This window comes from Sinohyriopsis cumingii, chromosome 18 (genome assembly GCF_028554795.1).
Source record: "Sinohyriopsis cumingii isolate HCF-2022 chromosome 18, ASM2855479v2, whole genome shotgun sequence".
Lineage (NCBI taxonomy): Eukaryota > Metazoa > Mollusca > Bivalvia > Unionida > Unionidae > Sinohyriopsis > Sinohyriopsis cumingii.
In genome coordinates, this window is record NC_142978.1 from 85865038 (window position 1) to 85881970 (window position 16933).

At 34.2% G+C, this 16933-nt stretch overlaps 1 protein-coding gene across 1 annotated transcript in view; it reads left to right on the forward strand.

The window, feature by feature from the left end:
- Nucleotides 1-16933, forward strand: part of LOC149777213 (uncharacterized) — an 89278-nt gene that overhangs the window by 39541 nt on the left and 32804 nt on the right. The window contains exons 5-8 of the mRNA XM_089941384.1: nucleotides 6338-6566; nucleotides 11321-11769; nucleotides 12704-12932; nucleotides 15805-16181. Of these exons, the coding sequence (XP_089797510.1) occupies nucleotides 6338-6566; nucleotides 11321-11769; nucleotides 12704-12932; nucleotides 15805-16181 (1284 nt within the window). The remainder of the gene's footprint in view (nucleotides 1-6337; nucleotides 6567-11320; nucleotides 11770-12703; nucleotides 12933-15804; nucleotides 16182-16933) is intronic.

Consider the following 16933-nt stretch of genomic DNA (forward strand, 5'->3'; position numbering starts at 1 on the left):
CCAGATCTTTCATAATTTCTGAACTCCGAAGCTTTGTCACTCCAATATCAGTAGAATCCAATGATATTCCTTCACTTAAATCTTCACCGAGAGAGACAGGTACAACAAAATTAATTACATGTTTAACCTGGATATCTCTTTCAATATACTCCTTTAACATGTTCATGTAACAAAGTTGTTTTCGTTTTCGCCTCCCAGAGGATGTATGATATCATTTAAATAATTTACTTCCTGTCAACTGTGTAGGGACCACAATGTTTGGCCTGAAGACGATTTTATGGTATGGGCAAGAGAGCCAGAACTCTATCACCAGGCTGAAAACTCCTTTTCTTTGTTTTTTTTATCATATCTTAACTTCATTTTTGATTGAGTCGAGCGCAAATTAGCTCTTGCAACCTCACAAGCCTTTGACAACTTATACTTAAAATTGGAAACATAATCAAGAAGATTAATTTCAGAATCTTAATTAGAAAGAAGTTTCTTTTAAAACAAGTTCAATGGTCCACGCACAGTGTTTCCAAATGCCTCTTCAAAGGGACTGAAGCCTAAAGATTCTTAAACTGATTCCCTAAAAGCAAACAATAGTAAATGAATGCCTTCATCGCAATCTTTACTCGTATGAAAACAATATGATCGAATTATATTTTTTAAAGTCTGATGAAATCTGTCTAATGCCCCTTGGCTCACAGGGTGATAGGTAGAAGATATGAATTGATGGAGGACTAATTCGTACATAACTTGCTGAGAAATTCCTGAAATGAAATCTGAACCTTGATCAGATTGGACAGATTTGGGCAGGCCAAATTTAGTATTAAAATTGTTTTTTTTAATCAAAGCTTTCACTATCGTTTTAATTTTAATATTCCTCAAAGGAATTTCCTCTGTGAATCTTGTACACGCACACATTATGATCAACAACTATCGGTTGCCTGACTTGGTCTTAGGTAAGCGACCGACACAGTCTACCATTATTCTGCTAAATGGTTAGTCAAATGCAGGAATAGGTTGTATATGAGCCTTAGGTATCTTCTGATTGGGTTTTCCTACCATGTGACAAGTATGACAAGATCAAAAGTATTTACAAACATCACTTTTGCCTTTTGGCCAATAAAAGTGAGTCAAGATATTGTGATAAGTCTTATTAATTCCTAAATGACCATCCAAAAGAGTTTCATGGGCCAGACTAAGTATTTCCTGTCTGTAAAACAACGTCGTGATAAAAGCACGGTATCAATTACTTCTCATACATATATCAATAAATTGCGTCACATAAGTACATATTCCTAATCTTAGTATACTAGCAATATAACAGCAATATAACAGCAATCAGACGCATTTGTTTACATTACAACTCATACAAAGTACACAAATATTCAAATATGCATGCTTTTCTATATCCACACATCCATATTAATTAATCTTACACACATTTTTCAAATTCACAATTCAAGCATGTGTAAAATCTAACATATCGCATGAATAAATCCATTAGATTGCTAGTAAGTAACCAATAGCGAATTACAAAATTAATTCTGACACAAGCTAACAATCTACATAAGACTCAAACTTATTTCTCAAATACGCATGTAAATTAAACACATAAAGGTAAGTCTACGTACTGAACGGTCCTATTAATTAAGTATACATACTACACATAATTACAATTACAATGCCGTAATATTCTGCAAAAATCGAGCCAATAACTTACGAACCTTTACGAAGTTTTGTCTTTCCTTAGAATCTTCTCTCTTAATTTTGACCGCCAAAGTACGAGTGGCCCTCTTGGAGTAACCCTTTATTGCTCATCAATCTTCCAAGGCGAGATTAAATTTCTTCATGCTAGTTAGAAGTTATAATTCTGATCGAAATTGTTACCATACCCTCTATTTCAATTTCGATTGGATGTCGCTGTGATCTGATCCAATCAAACTTAGCGGACAATGTCCTTCTCGCTTTCTGTCCACGTGGAGCAGCATTTAGAACACACCCCTATCGCGTAAGGGTTCCAACAGTTACCGCATCATTCTGGTGAAGACGCTGGACGCATTCTGGAGTCCGAACGGCATGACTAACCATTGGTAGATCCCATCGATATTAGCAAAAGCGAGCTTTGCCCTATCCTCCTCCCTCATAGGAATTTGCCAATAGCCCTTGGATAAATCCAACTTCGAAAAATAGTTCTCTTTCGAGACAGAAGCGAAAATATGTTCTGGGTCATGTAGCTTTTCGACTTGAAATTCCGTAACCTGATTCAGCTTCCGGTAGTCGACACAAAACCTTTGTGTGCCATCCTTCTCCTGTACTAAAACTACAGGAGAGCTGTACGGAGAATCGGCGGGCTCGATTACTCCCAGAGCAATCATCTCCTCAAACTCTTCCCTTACGACTTGTCGTTTTTCGTGGGGCAAAGGGTAGGGTTTCCGCTGAACTGGCCGGTCATCCACCAGCTTTAACCCGAACTCGACAAGTGACGTTCTCCCTGGTATCTCCGTGAGCACATCGGAATACCCGGCCATCAACGTCTCTATCTCTTCCCGTGTTTCAGCCTTCGTTAATTGACAGCTCGGGACATTGTTCGCACCTTTCGTGTGATGTCGCTTCGATCTAACGCTTGTGCCGATTCAAGATAACGGATCTTCTCTCTGGTAACCGTAACCTTGCTACTATGTCCCTGAAATTTTTTAGTAGGGGTAGGATTAGCTGAATCACCGAAGAGTTATACAGAACCCTTCGAAAATGAATGGTTCATAATTCTCCATAATAAAATCAGACTGGGGTTTATTAGACCCACCAAATGTATTGCTTTCAATATATGACCGTGACGGTGACCTTGACCTCTTAGAAATAAGAGCATTTGGAATAGGTCTGTCTTGATTCTGATGCCTATTTTTCGATTTGTAGCGATTAGACATAACGTGTCCTGTCTTCATACAATAGGTACAAGTAGGAAGAGAAAAGGATTTTAGATCAAGTGGATCTGAAGTCTGATTTTTAAAAGTTGTGCCAGATTGAAATTTTGAGGGTCTTGTATTAGGGTGAAATACTTTTCTGGCAGAAGACTGTTGAGTAGAAGTCTTATTTACAAAAGGAACTTAATGAGTTATAGAATACTCATCAGCAGCACAAGCAGCATTTTCCAATGTTACAATATTATGCTCGTCAACATAGGTCTTAATGTCACTTCGGACACAGTTCTTGAACTCTTCAAGTAATACAACTTGTTTGGAACTTTCATATTCTTGTTCAACTTCCTTGGCTAAAGACCATCTATCAAATAACTGCCCTTTTTCTCTAGCAAATTCGACATGAGTTTGTCCAACTTCTTGTTTATAGTTTCTGAAGTTTTGCCGATAAGCTTCAGGGATTAACTCATAATCCCTTAAGATGCATTCCTTAACCACATCATAGTCACTGCTTTGATGTGTGATGTGAGTTGGACTTTTAACTTAGCTTTAACAATGTTTCAGTCATATCGCTACGATGTCTGCAGTGTCACAGTTTATAGTGATGTATAGCACTGGGGCATCATGCCGCGACATGTATCATGATGTCCCACCCATTCACATTATCCTGAAACCAGGTCGACCAGTCCTAACACTAACCTCTTAATGCTGAGCGCCAAGCGAGGCAGCTTTTAGTGCCATTTTTATAAGTCCTTGGTATGACTCGGCCGGGGATCGAACACACGACCTCCCGCATCTAGGCGGAGGCTCTAACCACTAGGCCACCGGAGCCATGAAGTGATACTGAATGGTAAATATCACTAGCTTTACCAATAAGTACACATTGTAATAACTGAGTCCAATGCTCCCTTGGCCATTTCAAATGTTCAGCAACGTTTTCAAAACGAGTAAAATATTTGTGTACTGTTCTTTCTCTGAAAGGGGGCACTAACCTAATATTCTTTTCAACTTCAAAACTTAAATTTGTATTTGAAGTGGGAATGTGCTTTTCACTTGACAGCTCCATTTCTATTATCCGAATTTGAAATTCCTTTTCATCCTTCTCCGATTGTAAATGCATTTGCTCGTTTTGTAACTGCATTTGTCTGTCTTTCTTTCTTCCTGATCTAATTTCCTTTGTTTTTCTTTCTCTCTTTCCTGTCTCTCTCTCTCCAATTTCTCAAATTGTGATTGCATTTGTTTTTCTTTTTCTCTTTCCTGTCTCTTTCTCTCCTCTTTCTCAAATTGTATCTGCGTTCGTGTTTCTTCTTTTTGTAACAACATTTGTTCTTTCTCTTTTTCTAATTTCATTTGTTATTTTTCTTTCTCCAATTGCAACGGCAACTGCATTTGTTTTTCTTCTTTATCTTTCGAAAGTTTCAGATTCCTCAACTCCAAATCCATCTTGTATTTTAATTGTAATTCCTTTACTTTTTTTTATCAGAATCTGATACAGACTTACTTATCGAAACCAAAACACTGTTATCCAAAACGTTCTTTTCTACCAAATACTGGTCCAAAATATTTTTGTTTCTTGCTTCGTTTTAGACGCTTGTGCCTCAAAAAGATCATATTTTCTGGCATCTTGAATCGATTCATCTTTTTTCAAAAGGTCTAATTGTTTCTGGGTAGGACTTGAAAGAAAGATATCGACGTTTGATGACATTGTAATTAAGCTTGCTGATTTCACTAAAAATTTAAAAATTGTAAAATAATATTTGGCATTTTAAAAAATAATTGAAAAACTTGGGGAATTAAATTTTAAAAAACAATGTTTCCTGAAATATTTAGCCAAAATTCAAATATCTATGGGCGAGCAACCCCAATTTTCTTTGTTACATGTTTAGGCTCTCATAAACAGTAACAAGAAAAATGTGAAGACATCAAGCTTTATAAAATTTAATAAATATTTTATTTCCCTAGGAAAAACAGGGCAAAAATGAGGAAATGAACTTACGGTGTTAAGAATCAAATCCAAAAATAATCCAAGAATAATCCAAGAATTAAAAATTAGAAGTCCTATTAATAAAATGTTCTAATGAATTTGAGTTCGAGTCCCGACGAAATCCAAAATGGAAGGCGATGACGTGTGCTATAGCCAGTCTAGTACTGATATGTATTCTGTTCTTTGTTGTACCACGAAAAATAATATTACTCCAACTGTTACTAATTCATTATCAAGGTCTGGAACTAGGTCAGCATAAAGATACAAAGTTATATTATTAGTTGTGCAAAACAAAAACAGTCAGGTCAAAGTAATTTCTGGAAAATGTCAAATTCCAGTAAACAAAATTTCATTACTATAACATCTAATGGAATATTAAAAAATGTACAACTAACACTCAAACAATTACATTAAATCAAATATAAATTAAATTGAATATACATAACACATTATATTATATATGATGTATATCTATATTTTTTGTAACTCCTGGTACATGATTTTTTTAAACAATTTTTTTACAGTTTGTATTCACGGTTTAAATCGTACAGAATATCTTTAGTTAGATTTTGCCGTCGTGATTTGAGTCTATTGAGAGCTTAAAATTACATAGGATCTATAAATGGATGTTGATGTATGTGTTGCCAATTACTAATAATAATCTTGCTAATAAGACTTTATGTCAGTTTGGGCTTAATGTTTCATTGACTGATGTGGTTTAGACGATTGTGGAGGAATTCAGTAGCTTCCCATTGGTTGTAATAGGTCACATGAATAGGCAAGTTCGAGGAAAATGAGTAGTAAGATCCGTCACTTGAAGTATATTGGGAAAAATAGTCCCAATAGAGGTTGTATATAAGGAAAGAACTGAGCAATCAGATTCATTTCGATTTTGGAGTCAACCTCATTTCTTATGTTCCTGTTGTAAGTTTGCAGGCGTGTTTAATGGTGTACTGAGTTATTATTGGAGAGGAAAACCATTTCTTTGGACTGTTTAGTGCTCATTATTTGGACTATAATATTTTTCTCGATCTGTTGTGAATGATTCAAAGGATTTCTGAATGACGCCATCTTGACAAGGTCACGATTCTTGGGGGACCAGTTCATTTCCGGCTTTTACATTTATACGGAACTTTTCATTATTTTGGACTTTCATAAATCTTTTACAGGATTATTTTGGATTCACTTCATAGTAGTATAAGTTCGTCTCACTTCAGCATTTATAACTGTGATAATTAAATTATATGCTATGTTCTACAAAACGTGTTGGATTTCCGTCTTTCTGTGACATAGTTTGTGACCGTAGAGTCGTAACACATTGTGAACTTGCCACATATATACATTGTGAATATCATGACTTTCCTGGTGCAAGAATGTTTAGAATATCTCAACAAAATAATTGGGTATCTCATTGTATAATTCTCTTTAAACATCTTTCTCTGAATTGCAGATGAAAATTGAATTTATGCATTTTGACATCGCGGGTAACAGTCTCTGTAGTCGGGACAGTCTTCAAGTGTTTGATGGAGCAGACGAAACAACAAAGATGATAAAAAACCTATGCGGAACATCTCTACCAGATTCGTTCATCTCGACAGGAAACGAAATATTTTTTAAGCTTGTCTCTGATAATAGCATTCCCAAATCGGGATTCAAAGCCAAGATAAGCATAATTAAAGGTATGGAAAAATACAGTATCTGGAATAAAATGTTATGACAGAATCTACAGTATCTAGTATAAAATGGTATGTCAGAAACTACAGTATATATGTAAAAGGTATGACAGAAAATACGCTATCTAGCATAAAAGGTATGACAGAAACTAGAGTATCTAATACCAAAAAGTACGACATAAACTACAGGATCTAGTACAAAAAGGTATGACAAAACTATAGTAAATAGTATAAAAAGGTATGACATAAACTACAGTATCTAGTATAAAAAGGTATGACAGATAATACAGTATCTAGTACAAAAAGGTATGACAGAAACTATAGTATATAGTATAAAAAGGTATGACAAACTACAGTATCTAGTATAAAAAGGTATGACAAAAAATACAGTATCTAGTATAAAAAGGTATGACAGAAACTTCAGTATCTAGTAGGAAAAGGTATGACAGAAACTACAGCATCTAGTATAAAAGGCATTACAGTTACTACATTATCTAGCATAAAAAAGTAAGATAAATATTCAGTAGCTAGTATAAAAAGATATGACAGAAATTAAATTATCTAGTATAAAAAGGTATGACAGAAACAACAGTATCCAATATGAAAAGAACTGACAGAAACTACAGTATTTTGTATAAAATATTATGACAAAACCTACAGTATCTAGTATGAAAAGGTACGATAAAAATACAGTATCTAGTATAAAAAGATATGATAGAAACTACAGTATCAAGTATGGAAATGTATCACAGAAACTACAGTATCTGGTATAAAAGGTAATACAGAAACTACAGTATCTAGTATAAAACCGTAAGACAGAAACAAGAATATCTAGCATAAAAAGGTACGATACAAATATAGTATTTAGTATTAAAAAAGTATGATTCAAATTTCAGTATCTATTATAAAAAGGTATGACAGAAACTACAGTATCTAATATGAAAAATGCATGACAAAAACTACAGTATCTGGTATAAATGTGAGGACAGAAACTACAGTAACTAGTATAAAAGGGTATGACAGAAAATACAGTAACTAGTATAAAAATGTATGAAAGAAACTACAGTATCTAATATAAAAGGGTCTGACAGAAACTACATTATCTATTATTAAAGGCATAACATAAACTACAGTATCTAGTATAAAATGTTATGACTTTATCTACACTATCTAGTACAAAAAGGTATGATAAAATACAGCATCTAGTATAAAAAGCAGGACGAAAACTTCAGTATCTATTATAAAAAGGTATGACAGAAACTAAAGTATCTAGTATGAAAAAGGCATGACAGAAACTACAGTATCTAGCATTAAAAGGGTACAACAAAAATATAGTACCTAGTATAAAAAGGTATGACAGGAACTACAGTATCTAGAATAAGAAGGTATGATGCAAATACAGTATCTAGTAGAAAAAGGGATGACAAAAACAACAGTATATAGTATAAAATGTTATGAACGTAACTATGGTATCTAGTATAAAATGGTACGATAAAAATACAGTATCTAGTATAAAATGTTATGAAAGAAACTACAGTATCTAGTACAAAAAGGTATGATAAAATACAGTATCTAGTATAAAAGGCATGACGAAAACTACAGTATCTATTATGGAAAGGTATGACAGAAACTATTGTATCTAGTATGAAAAAGGCATGACAGAAACTACAGTATCTAGCATTAAAAGCGTACAATAAGAAATATAGTACCTAGTATAAAAAGCTATGACAGAAACTACAGTATCTAGTATGAAATGTTATGACAGAAACTACAGTATCTAGAATAAGAAGGTACGATACAAATACAGTATCTAGTAGATAAAGGTATCACAGAAACTACAGTATCTAGTATAAAACGTATGACAGAAACAACAGTATCTAGCATGAAAAAGGCATGACTTCAACTACAGTATCTAGTATAAAATGTTATGAAAGAAACTACAGTATCTAGTACAAAAAGGTATGATAAAAATACATTATGTAGTATAAAAAGGCATGAAAGAAACTACACTATCGAGTTTGAAAAGGTTTGACTACAGTACAGTATCTAGTATGTGAAGGGCTTGAGAGAAACTACAGTATCTAGTATAAAAGGATACGATAAAAATACAGTAGTATAAAAAGGTATGACAGAAACTAGTGTCTAATATAAAAAGTTATGACAGAATATGCAGTATCTAGTATAAGATGTTATGACAGAAACTACATTATCTAGTATAAAAGGTATGACAAAAACTATTGTATCTAATATAAAAAATACAGTATCTAGTATAGAAAGTTATTTCCAAGGCCCTCAAGACAAGAGTCGTTGTCAACTGAAGGTAGCTTAAATGCGCAAATAACACAGACATATTTCTCTAAGCATATAATGATCACACATCACGAATCTCTAATTTCACACTTGCATGGTTTATATTGTTTCGTATTTCTGTTACTTGTATTAATTCTTTCCAAGCTGAATACTAATAATTCACGCCACGCAATGCAAAACACGACCCAAACACCAAAGAATTATTCCTATCTCATGTTCCCTGTGCCAAACACAAAGAATTATTCCTATCTCATATTCCCTGTGCCAAACAAAAAGAATTATTCCTATCTAAAATTACTAAATTCGTATACCTAAAGAATCCAGACAATTCTCTGTGCCAACATATTAGTGAGGGTCCATTTTACGAAAATAATCCATGCTGTCACAAAGTCTCGTGAATACTGTACATTATGACGGATGCTCCATGAAAACTGTACATTTATGACGCACGCTCCCCGAAATTGGCAAATAAGTTGAATTGCGAAATATCTTTCCAACACCAACTCCCGTATAATCAACAAATAATTGTTAAAACCTAACAAAGCTTTAAACGGAAACGTAAATACAAATCTCACATTCCCTAAGTTTAATACAGTATGATGAAGACTACAGTATCTATTATAAAAAAATGTATGATAAAGACTACAGTATCGGGTATAGAAATATATGATAAAATATATAGTATATAGTGTAGACAAGTATGACAAAATCCACAGTATTGTAATGTATATTTAATTTGTATTGTTCTTAGTTTTTTCTCCATGTTTGTATGGTACATATAATTGTATTTTGGACTTGTCCAAAATCGAGTTAATTGTGTACCTAAGTACAACCCATCATTTTTTAAACAAATAATACCTAGCTAATATGTTTTGAGTGTGGGTTAAGTATTAGGATTATTATCAACGTAAATAAACACATTTATTGGGGTCTGGGTCTAGGGCATTAGTATTCCCATAAAGATACCCAGCCTGCCTAATGTTTACCACATTCCTTATTATAATTCTAGTGCAAATCTTATATTTTTTAAAACAATTTAAGGTGTTCTAGAAATGAACTCTTTTGTGCTACATCCTAGCTTTTCTTTTGTGTCTCAGTTTTTTATATATAATCTTTTTTACATTAAAAATAGTAATTCTTGCTTTAACATCTTTAGGCTGAATCAATCTTACTGTTGTGTTTAGATTTCGATTTGGATGAAATTATTTATTCAAATTATTATTCACTGGAAATACAAAGAACGTTTAAATATTCTTGGACAAAATCTTAGTTTGGAATTATATCGAATTCAGATAAGGACATATTTGATTATATTAATATGATTAATTGGAAGATTATATATCATCACACACTGCAGGCTACTGACATCTTAGTTCATTCAAGACTAAAGGCACATCAACGCCTTCAGCGCTCGATCTTATTTCGAACACCATTAGAATTGTATTAATTAGTACTGGCGATAGAACTTTTAGACTATTTGGGATTTAATTTGCAATACTGTAAGGTCTTTTAAATTTTCACTCTGTATTCGAGGGGGAAAACAATTTTGGTAGGTTTTCGCTCTTTTCTATTACTTATTTTAAGACCATAGAGTCGTAATAGTATATAGTATTAAAGGTGTAATACAAAATACAGTATCGCGTACAGAAATGAGGAAAGAATCCTAACTGACTTGTCTTGAGATAAACTGAAAATACATCGTTGCCATACTTTGTAAAACTTTTTTTTAATGTTACGGTTTCAGATAATCCAGGGTTTTTTAAAATCCTACATGTCTCTGATAAATACTAGTATCCATTCTGCATGATACAAATAGCAAAAAGAGTGTCATATTTAATTTTATCTGACATTTACATCTACCGTACCTAAACCTTGTCTCGGAATTCATTTAAGTTGTTGTTCTATTTTCACCGTAAAAATCTATCTCCAGTGTCTTGATATTTGTTTTTATAAGCAACGATACATATTTTTTTATAAATGTTATCTTGAACTTACTGTCAAATTATATTAAATCGGGCTTTCATCCGAATCACCCAACCGTGTACCAGCTGATACATATGTACAATATTATTTGGAAAGCACTCGATCGTGGGGAAGAAACGTGTGTAATATTTTGCTATGTATAAAAGGGGTTCGACCGAGTCTGGCATAATGGTGTTGTCCATAAACTTAAAAGGTATGGAATAGAGTCAGATCTGATTAATTGGTTCATTATACATCTTTCAGATATGACACTAACTGTTATTGTGAAAACTGCAGAATCTACAACTCAGTCTGCTGAAGCTAAATCGTAGCCCTGGGAAGGGAGTTATCTAATGTTGTGAGAACTTGTAGCCCAACATGGTTTGCATGATTTAGGAAATAAAATATGTTTAAACCAGTACGATTTACAGTGTCAAAAATTAACCCACTTTGAATTGTTTTATTTTGATTTTCTGTATTCTATCCAGCTGATGTAAATACTCAACCAACATCAACTTCTCCAAGTGACACGAACACAAATTTGGCATCGACGGTCGCGACCTTTTCACAGACAGAGATAGAACTATCTACATTATCATCAGCTTCGAGGAGTACTCCAACGAATGCTTCGTTGGCGAGCTTACCTTTAATGACAACAACAGATCATACTCCTTCTGGATCAGTTGGCAATACTGATTCAACAGTTGAGACGATTCCGATCTCTTTAACGCCTTCAACACAAGCATCGCCAGTTTCTGCCTTTTCATCTACAGTACCTGCGTTTGTGTCTAACGTTGCTGAGATGTGCTCCACAACTGAAAGTATTACTGTCGTAGACAATTTTCTACATTTAACGTCCCCAGGGTTTGAAGAATATAGTATGTACCCCACGAATATCCTGTGTACGGTTTCTCTTCAAGCAAATATTGGAAGCAAGGTGATTTAAATTTGTGTTCATAATGTTTAAAATTTAAAATTATACGCAGCGACTGAGTTTTTTCATATTTCCAAAAAGAAACTGTCAGCAAAATTATTCTTCATGTCAAGCAACTGAATTATTGCCAGTTACAGTCATTCTGCGATGTACAATCTTGCAACAGTGTCAGACGTCTATTTTCAGTAAAATGTCATCGTAATTCATACACTCAGCATTGATTCAGAATAATAAACTTTTAGCGGGTTTGGATGCTTCAATCAAATTTGTTTTAAAAAAAGGTGTAACTTTTCATTGGTTGATTGTCTGAAATATTTCTTGTGTTGTTCTTGTTTAATATGTAAATTAAATATGCAATTATGATCCGTACCTTGTTTAAACCCGACTCCGCTGTAAGTATGAAAACGGCGGGGTTACCTTAAGCGATATCTGGAGGAACCTGAAAATGAATGAGCTGTCCAATCACATGATGTAATGACATCAGAAAAACTCCTGAAAATTCCTTGAATGGACTGTATGACCAACTTTAGAAGATTAAATTCACTCTTCAGCACAACACCTTACCCCACTTCGCGCTTGTTGTAAATTCGTCTCACTTGTATATATCCGACAATATTTACCAACGTGTCATGCGACCCTTGATTGATTGATTGATGATGATGATGATGATGATGATGACGATGATGACAATGATGATGATGATAATGACGGTAATATCTCTTTTTTAAAGTAGCTTTAAAAATTTGCAGTCATATCGCTGCGATGTCTGCAGTGTGACAATTTATAGTAATATCTAGTACTGAGGAGTCATGCCACAGAGACATGTAGTATGTGTGTATGTATGTATGTATGTATGTGGGGTGGGGTGGGGTGGAGGGTGTTGTGGGGGTAAAGTGCCAAAAGTGTAGCTGTCTGACTAATTTATACCAATTTACAGCTCGAGATATCATTCCTTCATTTTGACGTAGAAGGCAACAGTTTGTGCAGCTGGGACAGTCTGCAGATTTTTGATGGCGCCAACGACACAGGGACGGTGCTAGGGAAATTATGCGGAATGTCTCTTCCTGGTCCATTAGCTTCCACTGGCCGTTATCTGTTCTTAAAATTTGTATCCGATGAAATTATCGCTAAAACCGGATTTAAAGCAAAGATCAATTTAATCAAAGGTAATCTTATACCATTACGATTTACATCTATCTGATTGGCCAGATCCGTTTTGACCTTTTTGGGGTCATACCTATATATGCCCACTTTTTTAAGCCACGCCGACATGCACTAATGTTCCGTACATACACTCAATGAATGAGGACTATATGTAGAATATAGGCCACTCAAACTCAGACTTCGTACATAACATTTCAATTATGAACCAAATCCTGAGCCTTTTTTAAAATAAATGGATATATTTTCTAATGTTTCAAGTAAAATACACTTTAAATAAATAAACGAACATTGTCTGCTTAAATATCTTGAAGTGAAGACATGACGGTGTATATATATATGTATGTATGATATGAAACCTATATATCGTTACAATATGGAAAAGCGAAATTTTCTTTTAGAGTTAAAAAAAATAAAGGTGAAAACTATTTGCCTACAGGAGGGGGGGGGGGACGACCTTCCCATTCTTAGCAACACGATTTAACCAGCTGAGCTATATGTCCATTTGATAGATGTTGTGTTAGACAATATATACCACACTTTTACCATATGTTACCAGTGAACGTTTTGCGGATATACACTAAGCAATATTTAGTTTCAAATATATATGTGTGTGTGTGTGTGTGTGTGTGTGTGTGTGTGTGTGAATGTATGTTTTAAACAATGGATGCTTGTACGGGCAGACGAATGATCAGACTGATGAAATAATCCAACTATGATCGACGAGTAACTACAAGGATATGCCTTCTTCACGTGTGCAGGCATGTAACTTGATGAATAGCTAGACGGCACTTTTCAGCTAGATAAATAGCTAGACAGCCACTTCATAACTAGATAAATAGCTAGACAGACACTTCATAGCTAGATAAATAGCTAGACAGACACTTCTCAGATGAATCATTTAACTACATTACAAAAGCGGGACCATGTTCGGACCTGATAAATTATACTGTACACACAGTGTTACGTTATACTCAAGGCTACGTTACATGTGAGACTACTTCATGCACAAGGCAACGTTATAACTATGGTGACTATAAGAGATATTGGCAATCATTTGTATTATCAACTTAAATTTCTCATACTGTTGTTCCTTACAGTACATTTTTTACAAGAGTTGACTGTATGGCGTAATAAAACAGACTGCTAAGATGACAGACATAACACACCAATAATCGAAATTGTACATATCGATGTGTCATATTCAGGTAATATTCTACACTGTAATGCAGAATTGTGTAACATGGTTTTGTGCAACGTAGTTTAGTGTAGCGTACAATTGTGTAACGTACAATTATGGTAGTTTGAGGCGAAAGGATAGTTATATTTTATGTATATTGCTGATTCTCAGGTTCACAGTGAAACATTAGCATGAGCAAGTATTTTAAGAAACCGTGACAATTAATTGCTTGTGTGAAAATAAATTTCACATTCTCCTAAGTGCCGTGTTTTGTTACTATTGAATATACAATTTATATTTAATGCTATTATATACTCCTTTTTTTCCGTTAACATCACATTTGCTGAATCGTGCAGTATTTTACTATACTGAACACCTTGATATTGCACGTACGTTCACGACACGTGTGCCTAAAAATAATATAGTGTATGAGGAACTACTTTGTAAACAAATCATGCACGATCATGTAGTAGCTCGACTATTTAGGTTTTAGTTTTATTAGATTTGTTTGTGGATGAACTAAAGCAGCTGTTTTGTCTACTTGAAAATAGAGACGATAAAGTGAACAATGTGGATGAGTGTACTGAGTCACAAATAAAACTTTCAAACAAGCAAGTGAATGAACGTGACATTCGCTATGTCCACAACAAACGTGAGAGACGCATTATTGAAAATACCATTCTGATCATTAAAACAGTTATTTAGGAGAAATGTTCGTAACTTTTCCGTTATGAAGTGGCTCTGACTATGAACAGTGCTATCTGGAGTATATAAAAATAGTATGGAAAAGATACTGAGCGCAAGGGCTATCGCATATCGATCAGAGACGTACCATTTTACAAGTGAAAGTACTTAATTCGTGGGGAATAAATGCAACTGAAGGCTTTTGTAGAACAGTAAGGGCCTCAGAACTAATAAGGCAAGACAACGAATAATTCTTATTCGGCTGGCTGGCTGGATTGTCACACACCAGCTACTTTGCAATTTTCCGTGTCAACTTTGTTGATAAAATGTTTCATATTTCGGCTAGCGATAGACGCCATATAGGACATAAAATAGCTGGGGTCTGTACAATGAGCGTGCAAGTGACAGACATCAACATGGCTTCTTTAGCTGGTAATAAGAATGGCAGAAAATATACTTACATTTTTGCATCTTGAATTTCCTCAAGATGTACTTTCTTTGTTCTGCAAATCCGAATTAATTGAGCTATGTCATGGGTTCTAAAACTTGATTTCACATTTCAAAATTGTAGTGTAATTTCGACTATATTTCCAACAGCAATAAGATTCTCATCACATCACTCAAAATGAAATGAACGTGATATTCCCTAGCATCCTTTTGATAATTACGATTGAAAGAGTTCATATATATTTCCCACATTATGATTCCTAACATTCAAAGGCAGAGCAGAAACACACGATACATGAATTTAGTATACACAACATCTACACAGTCAAATGAAGTCACTTAATGCAGCTATCTTAACAGTATGCATGTAAAAAGGTTATTTCCATAGCAACACGCCTAAATAAAACTGTTTCACCAGAATTTTAAAAATATCCAAACAGCTGTACCATCAATTTTCTACAATCTAATTTGTTGTGGGTGGGGTGGTGCACCGTTTTCAAAAACACCTTAAGTTGGCGCGTTTCTTAATTTTGATAATATAATAAAACTGTCTTTCTGCATTACAGGAGTGGACGAAAAACCAACGACTGAATCAGGAACGACAACATCGGTCTCAACTGCCACCCCAAAACTTACTACAGGGACATTGTCATCTCTTTCTGTCATTCCATTTTTGCATTCCCTTTACTCCTCCACATCTTCAACACACCATTCAAAAGTGGTGTTTGCTTTAGCGTTCGGAAGTACTACAACAATTCTAACGAATACACCATCACTGTCTTCAACATCTGTACCTAGTTTTCAAACTGAAAAAATCGACATATGTTCAGTTGAGAAACTAACAATCTACAAATCCATCGCATTAATGTCACCGAAGGATAAGGACACGGGAATGTATCCAACAAGTATTATATGTGGGCTGACGATAATAAGTAAATCTTCTGTAAGGAAAAATATTTTTATGAGAAAACTTTCCATATGTTTCATCCTTAGTACTGTCATTTAGTGGACACTTCGTTAGTATATGTTAGCTTATTTGTTTCTATTAATCTTTTTTTCTAAAGCAGAAAGCAAGAAAATATAAGGGCGATTAAATATAGTTATAATACATTTACTTTTTACATATTATTAAAAAATAGTGATGGCAATGAATATTCATTATCCAAATCCTGTATAGAAATCTGAATCAAATGTCGCAATCTTCTCAAGCATCTGCTGAAATTCCTTCAAAGTTCGATTAATTGAAACTGAAACAGCGGTGCCTTGTATAATCTGTTGAAAAATCATATGCGTTTTGCACATTTCTTGCCATTTTCTCTGATTATTATCGTTGCACATAGAAACACAAATCCATCTCGCTATTGACGCTTTTGATTTTTATTGTTGCAATAGAGCTTTCCCGGAACATTATATATTGACTTTTACACATTTTGTACAGTTTGAACATTTATTACTTAAAAAGTGAAACACTGCTTGGAAAAGGTTTTATTATTAACGAGGCTTTTGTTCATGGGTTCATAATGTTCTAATTGATACAGTGAGGCTTTTGTTACTGAATTCATAATGTTCTAATCGATACAGCGAGGCTTATGTTACTGAATTCATAATGTTCTAACCGATAGAGTGAGGCTTTTGTTACTGAATTCATAATGTTCTAGGCAATACAGACTTTAGTTTCTGAATTCATGACGTTCG